We start from the raw sequence: 17,154 nt of genomic DNA, 5'->3' as shown, positions 1-17,154 counted from the left end.
CCTGCCTAGCCCCAGAATTTCCAGAAAATGCAGGGGATGCCTTAGTTCAGCTTACATTAAGCTACTTTGGGACTCAAATTCTTGGCATTTTTTACTGTATTTACACATCCTGTATTTTAGAAAAATTGATGTTTCTTGAAATGAATTATCTTTATGTATTTTTCCCTCTTTCTTTAGCACACAATGCTGTTGTCACATCAGCAGTTTTTGCCCCAAATCCCAGTTTGATGGTATCATTGGAAATCTCTGAAAAACAAGAAGCTGAAAGCAAGGGAGATGATTCTGAAGCGTCAGACACTATACCTTCTGGTAGGTTGCTGATGTCCCCCTGTATTTTGTACCAGCCGAAAAGATCAGAGGCAAGATTTGTATAAATTACTTGTCAGAATGTTCTTGAGGAAAATGGTAGTTCATCCATTGGTGCGGGCATTTTTTTTAATGAGGTGCTTTAATGGCTATAAAAATACCCAACTGTTACTCTGTAGAAATTGTTTAGAAATGTGCAAATGGAACATATCACTGATATCCAGTCCCCATTAGGAAGATGCATTTTTTTCCATTCAGACTGAGGACAATGGGGCCCCACAGTAGTAGGTGATTATACAAAGCCCTAATAAAAAGACTGTCCCTCACCAAAGATAGCTTATGATCTTGGCAGATAACAAGAGGCAACTGCTGACTATAACAAATGGGGAATATGGAGAGGACAAGGTTTGTTGTATCTGGTCTTCAACTGAAAACTGCATCTTTCATTGCAATTGGTAGCTTTGCTTTAATAAGCAGTTCTCTTTTAAAATCAGCTCAATACTTTCTTTTCCCTTAAGGTGCTCTGAAGACAGATCACACAGAAGTGCTTTTATCGGCTGACTTTACTGGAGCTATCAAAGTCTTCATTAATAAAAAGAAAAATGTATCTTAATTATTTGGAACTGATAGCATTAAAATGTGGTACCCTGGAAGTAAAACTCCACAGATGACATGGACAGAAGCAAAGTACCTAATGTAATAGCATCATGGGCTGATTTAGTTTTAAATCATTATTTAAAGGTACTCAGTTATCAGACCTGCTGGGAAGCAGTCTCAACCGATTAACACCTGGGCTTGTAGAATAGAAGGGAATGTGTAATAATAACCTTGCCAAACAAATAGGCTCTGTTTTCTAAATACATTGTTTTGCTACATAATTGCGAACATGCACAGATTTCTGCATGAAAATGTTAATATATTCACACGTGTGTGCCTTTTTGGTTACATGCACTAAATTGAACATATATCAAGAGTTAATTTATTTAGTGGTGCTTATGGCCACTTGATGGGGGAGGGGAAAATAAATTTTAAAAAATGCTAAATGGTCTAGCTTGAAAAGAAAATGCAATCTCTTTGCACAAAGTTCCATTTCTAAGAAAGGTGATCTGTTTTGGATTTGTGGTAGTTATGGTTCAGAATTATGCAAGTTTCTGATGGGTCAGCAACCATGTGTTAAATGTTTTTATAAATTTTGTCAACTTTCAGGACCTGAAAATTTTTGTTATCTTTTAATTGTGGATTAGATTCCTTTATATATGTGTGTGTGTGTGTGTGTGTGTGTATATATATATTTTGCACACTGGAGGACAATATTTCTATGTAAAGAATTCTCATTCCTTATTCACGAGCACCATGCTATGCTCACTTAAAAAATTTAAGCTGCATTAGAAACAATTCTTATATTTTACAACAATGTAAAATAAACTGTTTACATTTTTTTTAAGCATTGTAGTTTAAAGTTCTAAGTTGTCTTTTTGTTTGTTTAGAGCTACTGAATTTGAAAGTCTTTGTAAATATTCATATAATGTACCAATGAAATAACGTTCTGGGCAACATAACCCATGAAATGTTGTTGATGGTTAAAACTGTTTCAGAGAACAAAGATGTATCATTAAAATTGGTCACATACTTGGAAAATATCATTCATTTTCAGATATTTTGTATGTTTGTCAGAGCCAGGCAAAACTTCCACCTTGTGCCCCACCCTGTCCTCGAGCCCTGCGGCAGCTCCCTGAGGGGCCCCCTCCTGCAGCAGCTCCCTTCCACCACCCCCTGGCCCAGGGAGCTGTGCGGCAGCTCCCCACCCCAGCTCACCTCTGCTCTGCCCCCAGCCCGCCCCCCGCCCTGAGGCACCCACCCCCTGTTGGCAGCTTCTCATCCTCCACCCTGTGCTGAGGCATCCCCCCGATCATGGTAGTTCCCCCCCCCCCCCCCCAGCCTGGGGAGCTGTGCAGCGCTCCCTGCTCTAGCTCACCTCTGCTCCACCTCTTCTCTGAACATTTTGTCCCTGCTCCACTTCTCCAACCTCCCAGACTTGCAGCATCAATCAGCTGTTTGGCGCCGCAAGCCTGGGAGGGAGAGAAGCAGAGCAAGGCAGCGAGCTCAGGGGAGGAGGCGGAGCAGAGGTGAGCTGGGGCCGGGAGTTCCCCTGTGTGCTGCACCCCCCTTTACTTGCTGCAGGCGGCCCTCCCCGCACCCCACTGCCCCAGCTCCCTCCGCCTAAATGCTGGCGGCAACCGAGGTGGCTGAAGATCTGGCTGCTGCGGTCACTGCTGATGAAAATGCCACACCCCAAATCCTGGCACCCTAGGCGATCACCTAGGTTGCCTAATAGGTTGCACCAGCCCTGATGTTTGCCTCTTTGCCTTAGTACAGTTTCCACCTGTTTTCTCAGATCAAAATCTTTTTGCATACAGTTGTTCATTTGTCCACTCCACTCTCCCTGATTTTTTTCCCCCTCATCTGATTGTAAATGGTAATTTCAATTTTCTTGAAAGAAGCAGTAGGGACTGGAAATGGGTATTAGGCAGAGACTGTGTTAAGAGTTACATGATCCTATACACACACTTCCCTTCTGAGAAATTCATGGAGTCTTGACATTCATAGTAGCATGGGGAAAGAAACGGGAAAGCCGTAAAGAAAAGGAAATGGCATACTTTAATTGCTCTGATTTCTACTTTGCCGCTACTGCTGCTGTGATGAGTATGATCAATTTGAGTGAAGGTAATATTGGAGGCAGTATCTTAAGCCGGAAAGCTGATAGTTGAAAAGGATTGTAGTAAAGAAATCACTGCTTCTGACGTCCCTGCTTAGTAAATGCTAATATGGGAGATATGCTGTGGAAAACCTGGTTTGCCTTCAAGACGCTGTCACTTGGGATAAGCATGACCTATTAGTTTGAAAATAAGTACTTGGGTAATGTAGACCAGCTGAAAGCCATCTTAAGTTGGGATGTTCTTGGGGGGACTATTTATTCTGTTCTTTTCCACGACAGTTTCTTAGTAATTTGAGGAGGAACCTGAAGAACATGGAGAAAGGCACAGCTTGTGATTCCTAAAATGAAATGAGGTGCCACTATAATGAAGAGGGTGAATACACACTATGTTCTACTAAACAGTGTTGCTTCCTGTAGCTAGATACTGGACTTAATCTGCGACAACTTAAATTCCACGAGATTGTTTTCATAACTTGTATGTTTTGGCAGTATATGAATACCAAAAATCCACTTGCTCACTTCTCTAGCTATAGTGCTATATGCCATCAAGCATGTTACCTAGACATGATCACCGTAGGAATAGGAATGCACCACTGATAGGGTCTCCTTTAGAGAACCTGTCCTGGCTAATTTGCTACAGCCCTTTAATTCAGGCAACTTTGCTGGATGACCAGGGAAGAGTGGTTCATGTGGAGGGAGCTCCTTCATACATCTGCTGTGGTGCAAGCAAAAGCCATCTAATTAACGGCTGACCTTGGTCATTACAGGTAAGTAAAATAGGAGGATAAAGGAGCTCCTTTAGTCCCTATGTTTCAGTATTGCTCAAAGAATAGACATGAGCAGGGAACAGATTCTTGTCTTGCATGAATTTTTGTCATTTTGAAGATTGTTCCTGTCCTGAATCAGAGGGAAAAATCAATGTATTGAAAACTTTCACAAGCTGATAATCCAAAAAAAAAATTCAGCTTGGGTCAAATGAAATACCTTGTTTCAATTTTGATCTCTTTAAAATATAACCTTATTAGTATGTTAATTAAAATTTCAAAACACTGTCTCATCAAATCAAAAAATGTTTTTAAAAACAAGTCTAAACATTCCATTACAATTTTAAAATTTTGTAATGTTTTAATTGGGAGATTTGTTGAAACTGACCTTTTCCCACTGCCAGTTTCAGTTCTGACAAATCTGCTTTTCTTGACAAAAAAGCATTTCATTGGAAAATTCCCAACCAGTTCTGAACAGCTCATAACTGAAACAATGTTGCTAACTATCAGAGGCGTAGCCGTGTTAGTCTGGATCTGTAAAAGCAGCAGAGAATCCTGTGGCACCTTATAGACTAACAGACGTTTTGGAGCGTGGTTTCCTGGTGAATACCCACTTCGTCAGACGCAGGTAGTGGAAGTTTCCAGGGGTATATGTATGCTGCAAGCAAGCTAGATAGTAAGAGGTTAGTTCAATCAGGGAGGATGAGGCCTGTGTTCCAGCAGCAAGGGTTGAAAACCAAGGGAGGAGAAACTGGTTCTGTAGTTGGCAGCCATTCACAGTCTTTGTTTAGTCCAGAGCTTGGGTGTCAATTTGCAGATGAACTGAAGCTCAGCGTTTCTCTTTGAAGGTCTGGTGCTGAAGTTTTTTGCTGCAGGATGGCCACCTTAAGGTCTGCTAATAGGTGGCCAGGGAGGTTGAATGCTCTCCTACAGGTTTTGTACATTGCCATTCCTAATATCTGATTTGTGTCCATTTATCCTTTTCTGTAGAGACTGTCCAGTTTGGCCGATGTAATGCAGAGGGGCATGGCTGGCATAGTGTGCATATATTACATTGGGTGACGTGCAGAGTGAATGAACCATAATTATGAGGCTGATCTGGTTAGGTCCTGTGATGTGTCGCTGGTGTAGATATGTGGGCAGAGTTGCATCGAGGTTTGTTCCTGGACAATGATCCCACGCTTTCACAGGTCTTGGTGGCAGGCCATCCTTGCCACAGACAATCCTGCAACCTGAAACGTATTCTCATCAGCAACTGCACACTGTACCATAGTAACTCTAGCTCAGGAACCAATCCATGCAACAAACCTCGATGGCAACTCTGCCCACATATCTACACCGAGGACACCATCACAGGACCTAACCAGATCAGCCACACCATCACTGGGTCATTCACCTGCCAGTCCCCAATGTATATACGCCATCTCATAGCCAGCAATGCCCCTCTGCTAGTACATCGGCCAACTGGACAGTCACTATGGAAAGGATAAATGGACACAATCAGATATCAGAATGGCAATATACAAACCTGTAGGGAGGCACTTCAATGTCCCTGGCCACACTACAGAGCCTAAAGTGGCCATCCTGCAGCAAAAAAACTTCAGGACCAGACTTCAAAGAGAAACTGCTGAGCTTCAGTTCATCTGCAAATTTGACACCATCAGCTCTGGACTAAACAAAGACTGTGAATGGCTTGCCAACTACAGAACCAGTTTCTCCTCCCTTGGTTTTCATACCTCTACTGCTAGAACAGGGCCTCATCCTCCCTGATTGAACTAACCTCGTTATCTCTAGCTTGCTTGCTACCATATATATATACCTGCCCCTGGAAATTTCCACTACCTGCATCTGACGAAGTGGGTGTTCACCCACAAAAGCTCACGCTCCAAAACGTCTGTTAGTCTATAAGGTGCCACAGCATTTTCTGCTGCTTTTACTGTTGCTAACTTTATTTTCAACATCTACTTACAACTTCATTTGCTATAATTTGTAAATCATATTCTGCAAACTTAAGGAAGATAGTTGATTTTTCAGTCTCCGATCATTCAGCAATTGGAGGTGAATAGTACCTCAGCATCTTGGCTTTTCCTTGCAAATACATATTAGATATAATCACTGACCTTTGTACATGCAATCCCATTGAACGATATCTAGCAACGAGTGAGGAACTGATTCTTTTCAAGTTATGCCTTCTCATGCCTGAGAACCAAAGCTGATCTATGCAAACCACCTCAAACCTTCTAATCCTTTGTCTCCTATCTTTCCTTAAAGATCTGGAGGAGGGATTTTAACGTGGTTGGGTTGTAGTTACATACCATTCACTTTGGAATTTGATGAATCAAACATTTGTTTTTGTCCTTAGCTGCTGAAGACGCCATTACTTAAGTTTGGTGCTCCATGTCTCTCAAAAGTATTCAATATCCCTTCATGAAAATCACTGATTACAGCTATCTTTAATTATCCAGCTCCTTTTATAGTATCTGGCAGTAAGCAAAATGCTCTCTCAAACAGACTATTTCTGATTGAGACAATCTCCTACACCAAACCTGTTTTAGTTTTGCTTTCATTGCTATATATCTACCATAAGTGAGATTATTACTTTCAGCGCTCATGGTTTCTGAACTACATTGATTTCTTGAATAGCTTAGGTACATCAATTTAAAAGAGAAAAACCCCATGCCCCTTGTTACCAAGCTGTACCCACAGCCAGTCTGTTTGTGGCTGCTGCCTTTGTGTTTTCCCTTGTGCTCTTGCCCCTGCTCCTTCCTGTGTTATAAACCCGTTGCTGCATCTTAAACAGGGCCGTGTGTAGGAGCTACAATCAGAGATGTAATAAATATCAGAGCGACTCATCTTCATGCTGCCTAAAGCTGGTGGATCAGTGAGTACTTGGCTACAACATACAACAGCAAAACAACCTACAGTTTTGTCCATTCAGGCCTCTCAGCACCACAGAGCCCTGGAGTGTACCAGCTGTGTTAGGTCAGGCATGATCCATTAGCACCTCAGGCAGAAGGAATCTGACCTCCCTCAGCTACATGAGAGTATCTGAGTCATCTGAGGAGCTTACAAGGAGGCACTTGTCATTCCTGAGGTCTTCCTCCCATGACATACATCTCTTCCAACAGACTAACTCACTTTCTCTGATCAGTAGTGGAATCAGTTGTGCAGGCAAAATCCCACCTAAAAAAAATGGCAACCCTCCCTGCCAAGCCAAACAAACCATGAATGGATGGTGGAGGAGGGGAATCATCCTTGTGGGAAAGAATTCCTATTCAGGAAATCCCTGCAAAGAAAACATGAGCTCTCCCCTCTCAAGAATCAGTAGAACAAGCCAGCTTCATCACAGATTTTGTAACAATAAATCACCTTTTCATCTCTGCTGCAATCAGCTCCTACCTTTATACCATGACTTTTGACTACTGCCTCCCAACGAGGGGGCAGGCTTTATGCAGCAGCTAGAGTCTGTAGAAAAAGTGCACATTTCTTTGACGCTTCCTCCATCACTCCCAACAAATATAGTGTCAGAGAAAAGAATTCATGTTGTTTGAGCAATGATAAAAGGGCAGCCTGGAGAAGGGTTTGGGTTTTCACAACCTTTGAAACCAGGCACTTGCATTTTGCTATGGCTAATTTAGGACCTGCCTAGTCCAGTAGAGAAAGCATGTTATGCTATTGAACATTGAGTAGCCACGGCTGCTGCTTCAGCAGCAGGAAGTACCTGTAACCAGGCAATTCCTGGAGAGGAAACTCTGCTGCCACCATCCACTCCTTCCCAGATGGTCACAGCTGGATGGGAACATCCTGCTCTTGTGCTTTTAACCAGAGAGATTTCAAGGGCGTGGATGAATATTAGGCTGTTTATTTCAAAGGAAAGAATAAAGAGTTTATACTCACCAGGTGTATGGTAACACAAAGGGATGCTATTTACACAATATTTGTGTTACATTAGCCCCAGGACCCCATTGTGCTTGGAGCTATACAACCACAGAATAAAAAGACAGTCCCTGCCCCCAAAGAATTTACAATCTAAGACAGGTGACAACAGGTGGGGAGTACAAGGATACAATGAGACACTAACCAGGAAGCTCTTTCCCCAAAGAAACATGTGTACAGAAGAAAATAACTAAATCAATGTAGACAAAAACTTGTCCTAAACTCTGTCAGTAGCTGATAAACTAAACTCCACCCACAGTGGCACTTACACAACTTTGAGTGTTTCAGGTGAGCCTAGTTTGTCCAGTCAATACCCTTTTCCTGACCAAATGTAGGATGGTGCTCCAATTTGGATTGCTGTATGAGTGACAAATAGTAGGATTTCTCCTTCCATGATGCCAGGCCTTTAAAGCACAAGCCTGGTCTGATCTCTTAAGCTCCACACGAACGTGTCTGTCTCAGATGCCCTGACTCTGACCTTTCCTGGTCACTTTAAAGGCTAGCACAATCATGGTGTGTTAACAGGACAGGCTTACAATATCATCCCTGGCCGTGTCCCTGCACTGAATACAATCCAAAAAAGCTACAGCCCCTTATGACTGAACACAGTGCCTTTCGCCTGCATCACTGGTATGTTGTCTGCAAGCCTGCACTGTCTGTTGTTGACAGCCATGGGACTTAACACATTGTCATGATTTATTATTTGCATCCCAGTAATAGTCACAATCACTGAGCACTGTCCCTACACACATGACAACTAAGTTCCTGCTTACAATCTAAGCAGCAATGTATTAAAAAATACAAGGAGAAACATTAAGTTGGATACGACTAGAGGCACTGTAGACCTGTATATGCATCTTTTGATTTATTGTGTCTTGCAGGAGGAGGAAAGCAGACTGGCTATGTGTTTCTAGGGCACCTATTTAAATGACACGCATAGGTGAGATTCAGAGCCAGACAGAAGTTATTAGTCAATATTCTACTCAACTTGTGTTTTAAATGTGTATATTTTTGTGACTATTGATTAGCTCTACAAGGTGTGAGGGGGATCCGTGCATAATTTATTACAGAAACTGTGGAACTTGGCAAATTTGAATAATATTTGACCATCTAGCATTACTGCTGATGGTTGAAAAGTAAATTATTTGGCAAGTTTCATGAAGGTTTTTGTAATAAATTATGCCCTGACTAGGTTTATACAAAAACATAAAAAGAATACTTCAATAGCTGGTGTGCCTAGATAATCTGCAGATTTTATACCGATGGTAACCCGCAGCAGGGTCGGTGCATGACAATTACTGGAGAAACAAAGCTTGTTTCCAGTAGATGGCGCTACGAGCTTAAACTCTATCAGAAAGATGCCAGCCCTTCCCCAGGCTGAGGGCATAGGCAATGATCAGGGTGTTTGCCAGGGAGAGACGGAGCAAGGAGCTTTATATTTCTTACACAACTTGGGGCTGGCATCCCTGCTCCTATTGACAGTTCAGGCCATACCCTGCTCACTGAAAAGTACTTTCCCCTTAATTTGTGCTGGGATCTGTGATGTGAATGTGATCGTGCTGATGAGATAGTCATGAGTTCCAGACAGGTGCCATACTAATCAATAGGTACTGGTGTGTTGATTTGGTAGTTTTGTGATTTTTCAGGGCTAAATTTTAACAGGGAGTTGAGTTTAACTTTCCACTGATTCCCCATATTTCTTAGACAGGTTTACACCCTTTAAGGCAGTGGTTCCCAAACTGGGGTTTGTGAAACCCTTGGGGGCTCACAAAATGTTACAGGGGGTTCTTGGGAAAAATTCCCTAATGGCAGACACAGCTGTCCCTAGGGACCTGGGCAGCACTGGGCCAGCAGCCTGGAACCCCTGGACTTCCAAGAGCTAAGCAGATCAAAGCAAGCAGATCTATCACACCGAGGAGATTTAAACTTCAAGACTCCTTATAAGCAATGGAAAGGGACGTGGATATTTGTTGCTGTTTTTTAAAATAAATAGGGAGCTAGTATTGTTTTTAAAATTATTACGGAGAACAAGTTGAAGCTTTGTTGTAACGTACAGTTTGCCTGGACTGCTTAAGACCTGAATGCTTGTGTAGGAGGAACTCTTTGAGTTGGCTTCTTAAATACCTTCATGCTCTTTCACATCTGATACTCCTTGATGAAACATAGGAGCCTTGTCTTATAACAAGCTTATTCAAAGTGATACAAGCTATGAAAGTGAGATCTTGGAAGAGTGTTGCTGTTTTCATAATGTTGTAATACTGTAATGATTAATAAGTGTGTCATAATAAGCTTGTCATAAAAAAATTACATTTCCAAGATCACTGCTTTTATAATTTATACTCAGGTAAAGGAGAAAACCCCTGGAAATATTCATTTTTAGGAGAGGGTTCATGAGACTTGACATTTTAGTGAAAGGTGTTCACAGGTTGTTAAAATTTGGGAACCACTGCTCTAAGGGATGGAGTGTTAAGATATAGATATTCTGGCCTGCCTTGAAAGGCTATATTTTAAGAATTTAGATATGTTTATCATTTAGCTAGTTTATAGAGGTATAAGGGCCTTCTCTCACCGTGACAGTCTGATGCCGTGTTCTTAAGCTAAGGCCTTTGGCTAAGTGGCAGAGGCAGCCATAAGCTGGGAAGTGTATGGTCACATTCCAAACTAATCACATTGAAATAAGGTGCTATTGGGCTGTTAAAAATAGTCCTGTCCTGATAATGCCGATCACCTCCAGAGAAAGGTGGTTAAAGAAACGGCAGTTTGATAGCCTCCTGTCTGGCAAGAAATCACTTCTCAATAGCTGTGGTTGTAAAACCCTCATTTCTGTATGTTTTATCTTTATGGCCCCCACTTTGCTATGGTTTATTTGCATGGTCTCTTGTCTGGTTCTGTGATTTTCTGTCGCTGCATAATTAATTTTATTGGGTGTAAACCAATTAAGGTGATGGGATATAATTGGTTAAATAACCATGTTACAATATGTTAGGATTTGTTAGTTAAATTTCAGTAAAACGATTGGTTAAGAGATAGCTAAGCAGAACTCAAGCTTTACTATATAAGTCTGCAGTCAATCAGGAAGTAAGGGGGGGCGGGAACTGGACTCATGTTTTGCTAAGGGGAGGAATGGGGACAGGAACACAAACAAGACTCTGTGGCATCAGAGCTGGGAAGGGGGACACTGAGGAAGGAAAATGGATTCATGCTTGCTGGAAGTTCACCCCAATAAACATCAAATTGTTTGCACCTTCGGACTTCGGGTAGGGTTGCTCTCTGGTCACGCGAGATGGACCAGGGCAGTAAGAGGGTAAAAAAAAATAATCCCTCTAGCAATAGACCTGTTTGAAATCTAGATACATATTCTTAAAGAAGCCTAACTCCTTTGTCCCTTGCCATGTATGGACCACACGTGCTGCACAGCCATTGATTATCATTTTGCATGGCAGCAGTGCCTAGCAGCCCCGCCCCGGACCAGGACCCTCTCGGGCAAGGCACTACAAACACAGAACAAAGAGTTGGTCCCTGCCCCAAGGGATGAATTTACCCGCAACACCTCCTGTGAGGGAAAGAAGTACTAACACACGCAAGGAGAGGTGAAGTCCTCAGGAGTCCTGGAGCCCAGCGCTGTGCTAGGCCATACATCCATTCCTTCTGGGATTTGTTAAGCAAGAGCACTAAGGAGCAGGTAGGGTGACCAGATATCTTGTTTTTAAAGGGCCAGTCTTGTTTTGGGGGACTTTTTCTTATATAGATGCCTATTACCCATCCCTTGTCCTGTTTTTTCACAGTTGCTATCTGGTCACTGTACTAAGGGGCGGGTAGGATGCAGGGCCTGTTTGTTTCCCAGCTGTGCGGGCCAGGGAGGCCTCTGGTGGGGGATTGTAAATGTCTTCGAAAGTCTCAGTGCTGGGTTATTCTGTATGTTAATCACGGGTCGAAGGAGGTTACAGATGTCTTCTATTAGTATAAAGAAATCCACTTCAACGTATGAGAGCCCCTGCAGCGAAGGACAGGGTATCCTGCCTAGGGAGGGAGCGTGTGGAGTCAAACCCTCAGGGCAATGCCTGAGTTTCTCCCTCTCCTAATTCTAAGTAATGGAGTGAACGCTACGTTTTCAGCAGATAGGTGAGGTGAAGGTGGAGGTTTCTGTCTGCCCCCTTCAATGCTCACCTGCTATTTGCCCCCTCCTCAGGAACTGGCAACAAGAGTAGGGGGATGAGGGGATTCCTTATTAAACAGCCTTTGGGAAACAGAGCACAATCCCCAGCGCCGTTGCTGTTAGTGCGACCCCTGCACCCCAGTAGAAATCCAGCGGGACTTGCACCTGTCTTGTACATGATGTTAAGTCCTTGTGGAGAAAGGTGCCTCGAGGACAGCCCACGATGCCCACGGGGGAGAGACAGCCCACGTGACAGCAGGGCAAGGCTCCTCACACTGTCTAGTCACTGGGCCTCAATCTGCGGGGACCATCTCGGGGAATGGGAACAGGCCTCAGTAAATCGGTCTCCAGGACCCGTTCAGCCCTTGGCTTCTGGGCCAAGATCACCAGCAAAGGAGCCAACTGGGATGGTGGTTTCTGAGAGGCGGATACCACACAGAATTGGACTAGGATCACCGTGCCCGTTTCTGATGGTCCCTGAGCAGCCGTCGGACGGTGACGATGACTTATCAGATATGAAGACTTTTTAATTCCAGTGGCTTCTTTCCTGCACCCTAGCATCACATTGACCAGGGCAAGCTTTAAACACAAGCAAAGACCTTGCGGGGACCATAGCTTTCAGCTAGCGAAGACCCAAACCCAGGATGCAGTGCACAGTGACAAAGTTCTAAAACAAGAGTCACACAGATTGTTCCTTCAGGAAACTTCCCTGCAGTGGGGCTGATTCCTTCAGTGCAGTGACTTTCTCTATAGACTGAAGTCCATGATGCTTAACTCCCGATGTAAATGGTACACACCCGTAAAAGTGAGAGGGCACCATTCCGTGTGGAAGGTAGGAAATTTGGTGATGGCAAAGGAGGGACACTTCAGAGCCATTCTTGAGACTAAGTTTCCTCACATCAGCAGGACTGGAGGGGGAACTGGTTGAAGAAATGGAAACAAATTTCACAAGGGTTTTTTTTTCATATTTTTCATTAAAAGTTTTCCAAACCTTTTCATGAAAATCGTTCATCAAAATGTGGTTTCTTTCAACATTCTGACAACTCTGTGAGCTGGTGTGGGGAAAAAAGGCAAAAAATGACAAATTTTTTTTAAAAAATTCATTAACATTTTGAAAGTTAAAAAGATTTTGATCGGCTCCTATGTATTGTGAAAGCTGTATTTTTAATCCTGCCCTAGGTCAGAATGACACCAATGTGCATAGGTCATCAGAGAGAACAGAGGGAAATTTTGAAAAGACTTGAAAATCTTGAGTGTGTGATTTCCCTGGTTGCCCCCAGCAGGCCCAGAGCAGTTGGGTCAATAGTTTCAGAGAGATTTACCACTCGGCTCTGTGGAGACCTCCATGCTTACGTTGTGGCTCTCACCAATGGCCAATCTTCCCCATTCCTTTCCCTGTCTCATATAGGTGGTTGAAAAGTACATTCCCCTTGAGGGGCCCCTCCAGCTCCATGTTGCTCCTGCTGCTCTGCTGTCATTTGTCCACAATGATAATGTTCCATTATGCTTGTAAGTCTCCTGTATTCTGATGCTGATTCCTTCCGAGGGGGTCGCTGCCTTCAGAACGTGTTGCATTAAGACGCCACAAGTGGGAGAATGCACCTTGTCACTTCCTTTTCACATATTTTTATGTTCATCTCCAAAGTACAGCCCTGTTGTTCCTGTAGCTTCAAAGACTAATCCAATTGCATCAGGAGGCTGATGCGCAGCTGGGCGGACACTCAATAATTGGCCTCATGCCCAGCTCATAACTCCACTAGACACCTCACTTTATAGGAACTATGACTGCTGTGGTGCTGATTTCGTTTCCTGTCCAGTGATGTGCCAGAGCACAAAGAGTTGTGCTCCTTCTTTTCATTTTTGCAAACAAAGTCACACTGGGTCACCATGCTTCAGACCAGTGGTAGGCAACCTATGGCACGCAAGCTGATTTTCAATGGCACTCACACTGCCTGGGTCCTGGACACTGGTCCGGGGGGCCTGCATTTTAATTTAATTTTAAATGAAGCTTCTTAAACCTTATTTACTTTACGTACAACAATAGTTTAGTTATATATTATAGACTTGTAGAAAGAGACCTTCTAAAACATTAAAATGTATTACTGGCATGCAAAACCTTAAATCAGAGTGAATAAAGGAAGACTCGGCATAGCACTTCTGAAAGGTTGCCGACCCCTGCTTCGGACACTAAAGGGATACAGTACAAAAACAGTTCTCTCGAGCTTTGACGTAACAGCTCGCCTCTACGTAAGAACAGGGCCGGCTCTAGCTATTTCGCCGCCCCAAGCACGGCGGCACGACGCGGGGGGCGCTCTGCCGCTCGCCGGTCCCGTGGCTCCAGTGGACCTCCCGCAGGCGTGCCTGCCGATGCTCCACCAGAGCTGCGGGACCAGCGGACCCTCTGCAGGCATGCCTGCGGGAGGTCCACCGGAGCCACCTGCCGACCTCCAGCAACCAGCAGAGCGCCCCCGCGGCGTGCCGCCCCAAGCATGCACTTGGCGTGCTGGGGCCTGGAGCCGGCCCTGTGTAAGAATGTACGTATGCCGGGGAATAAGAGAGTGAGCCCACTTGACACTTCACTGAACACAGGGGCCAGCTTCCTCTTTTTTCCTGGGGGTGCTGCTTTTTGCTCAGCCCCAGGCCCTGCTCCCCCATCCCCACCCTGTTTCTTCCTGCCCAGTTCTGCCCCCTCCCCAGAATGTGCCCTGTGTCTGCTCCTCCCCTCCCCACCCTGAGCCTCCTGCACGCCACGGAACAGCTGATTGCAGTAGGCAGGAGGCACTGGGGGAAGGGGAAAACTGGCTGCTGGTGGGTGCCAAGCACCTGCTAATTTTTTTTCATGGGTGCTCCAAGGCTGGCGCACCCTGGGAGTCAGTGCCTATGCTACTGGAAAAATTTTAAATGCTAAATATTTGTCATCAGTTCACCATTTTTGCCTCAATAATTTGTACATTTGAAGATGTTAAAAAGAAAAAGCCATTTCTTCTCTGAGACTTCAGTGGTCGGTGCATTCCGGCACTATCCATCAGAGATTTTCAGTAGCAGTGTCCGTTGAGTTGTTTCGTGGTGCTATTGGTGCCTTGACCAGCGTGTGCACGACTCAACCCCTTCAGTTCCTTCTCAACCATCCTTGCCTGAGACAGAGCTCGGAAGTGGTGTCGAAAGACAACCTAGGAAAAATAATTCGATAGTTAGAATTCCTTTGTGATAGTTAGGTTTTAGTAGGTTACTAGTTTAGATATATCACATCTTTTTGTTCTCCTCTAAAAAAACCCCAACCTTTCGTTTATTCCATTTAAAAATGACCTCAGCGAGGGGCATTAAAAACATGCCTGGTTCACCAGGTGTCAAAGCTGTTCCTTGTGCAAGGACACTATGCCGATTTCTGATGGCCACTCAGTCTGCGTCCATTGCTTAGGTGAGTCGCACATGCCACAAAAGTGCACTCCCTGCAGCAACCTCAAAGCTAAAGCCAGATGGGATAGAGATCTCAGCCTGAAACTTATCCTCATGGAGAAATCCCTTCAGTCAACTTCTGACCCCAGTGTCATGGTATAATTCCCAAATCTGAACCTTAGCGTCCAAAATTTTGGGGTACCAGCATGAATCCTCTAAGCTTAATTACCAGCTTAGATCCTGTAGTGCTGCCACCAATCAGGACTTAGAGTAGAGCCCCTGATAAGCTCTGGTCTCCCCCAAACCTTCCCTGGGGACCCCCAAGACCCAGATTCCCTGAGTCTCACAACAAAGAGGAATAAACCATTCCCTTCCCCCTCCCTTCTCCCGGAGAGAGAGATAAACACAGAGAGTAGGTTTCCCCTCCCCCCTGACTTTCCTTTCTCCCACAAATTCCCTGGTGAGTGCAGACTCCCTTCCCTGGAGTCTTATACAAGATAACCAAAAGATCAATTAGATTCTAAAAAAGAGGAAAACTTTAATAAAAGAAGGAAAAACATAAAAATTGTCTATGTAATCAAGATGAAATATTACAGGGTCTTTTAGCTTATAGACATCCAGCAGAAATACAATTTAAGATACTTCCAGCAAATACACATCTGCAAATAAAGAAAAACAATTTAAAAGACTATAACCGCCTTTTTACTTACTCACTATTCTGAATAGATAAGAGACTGTAGCAGGGAGATTGGCAGAAACCTGGTTTCACCTCTAGTCCTGTCCAGGACCCAGAGAGAACAAAGCCAAACCCAAAAACCACAAACAAAGGCTTCCCTTCCTTGAGATTTGAAAGTATCTTGTTTCCTGATTGGTCCTCTGGTCAGGTGTTGTTTGTTAACCCTTTCCAGGTGAAAGAGACATTAACTCTTAGCTATCTGTTTATGACACCCAGCCAGCAGAGCTCCTCAACCGGGGAGACTCTGGACACATCGTCTTTGGAAACAAGTAGTCACTCCTCCAAGGAAACAAGGAGAAGAGACACATCGTCCCAGCAGGGAGAACTGTTGAAAAGAAAATGGTCTCCTGCAAGGTCGCTATCCTCGGTGCTGGCCATGCCAAGAGTGAATACCTTTGGTGCACCAGGAACCTCTGGCACTGCCCACACTGGGCCTCTGCTGGGAAAGTTAGGCAGCTGAGATGCAAACACAAGTCAAACTCCTCCTCTATGGCATGGACAATGCTGGTGAAGACCGCAGCACCACAGCCTTCTCCAGTGCCAATGCCCCTACCACCAGTGCCTCAACAGCATCGGAAATGGTGGAAAGATCCACATCAGCACCCCTGGTATCAACCAAGTCACCACATAAACAATCAGCACTGATTCCAGTTACTGCACAAGGGGAGTAACCTTCCCTTCTGAAGACGCTGAAAGGCTATCTAATAACTTCCCTCTTTGCCTAAACCTCCTGGACAACATCTCGAGAATCAGCACCTGGGCTTGTGTTTCTCCACTCATTTTTCCTTCCAGAGCCTCCAAGCACAGGAAAGCAAAAGCAATATTTCTTATGAACTGGTACTTCCTGCCCATTTGAAAGCAAACAGCAATTGAGGGCATGCTTTAAAAGTTACTAATAATGTTTAAAATTATTTCAACTATAATAGCTGCACTTTTGAACTCTACAGATAATCTAAATAAGTCTTTTGTACCTTGCATGGTTGGTAATATGAATACAGTAACAGAGAATATCCTCAACTGTGCTTAAATGACAATATTGCAGGAAGCACGTGAGCTCTCCTTGAGTGCAAAACTATCCAGTTCAGTTGTGATACTTCCCATATACTTAACTGCAAATTGATAACATGTTCTTAGCCCTAGGCCA

General features: G+C 44.0%; 1 protein-coding gene across 1 annotated transcript in view; it reads left to right on the top strand.

The window, feature by feature from the left end:
• Positions 1-1,933, top strand: part of WDR44 (WD repeat domain 44) — a 62,780-nt gene extending 60,847 nt beyond the window's left edge. The window contains exons 19-20 of the mRNA XM_075068426.1: positions 178-309; positions 825-1,933. Of these exons, the coding sequence (XP_074924527.1) occupies positions 178-309; positions 825-919 (227 nt within the window). The 3' untranslated portion in view covers positions 920-1,933. The remainder of the gene's footprint in view (positions 1-177; positions 310-824) is intronic.
• Positions 1,934-17,154: the final 15,221 nt, after the last annotated feature.

Source organism: Chelonoidis abingdonii, chromosome 8, assembly GCF_003597395.2.
Source record: "Chelonoidis abingdonii isolate Lonesome George chromosome 8, CheloAbing_2.0, whole genome shotgun sequence".
In the NCBI taxonomy this organism is placed as follows: Eukaryota; Metazoa; Chordata; order Testudines; family Testudinidae; genus Chelonoidis; species Chelonoidis abingdonii.
Note: the sequence above shows the minus strand (reverse complement) of the source record. Positions and strands in the feature narration are given on the sequence as shown.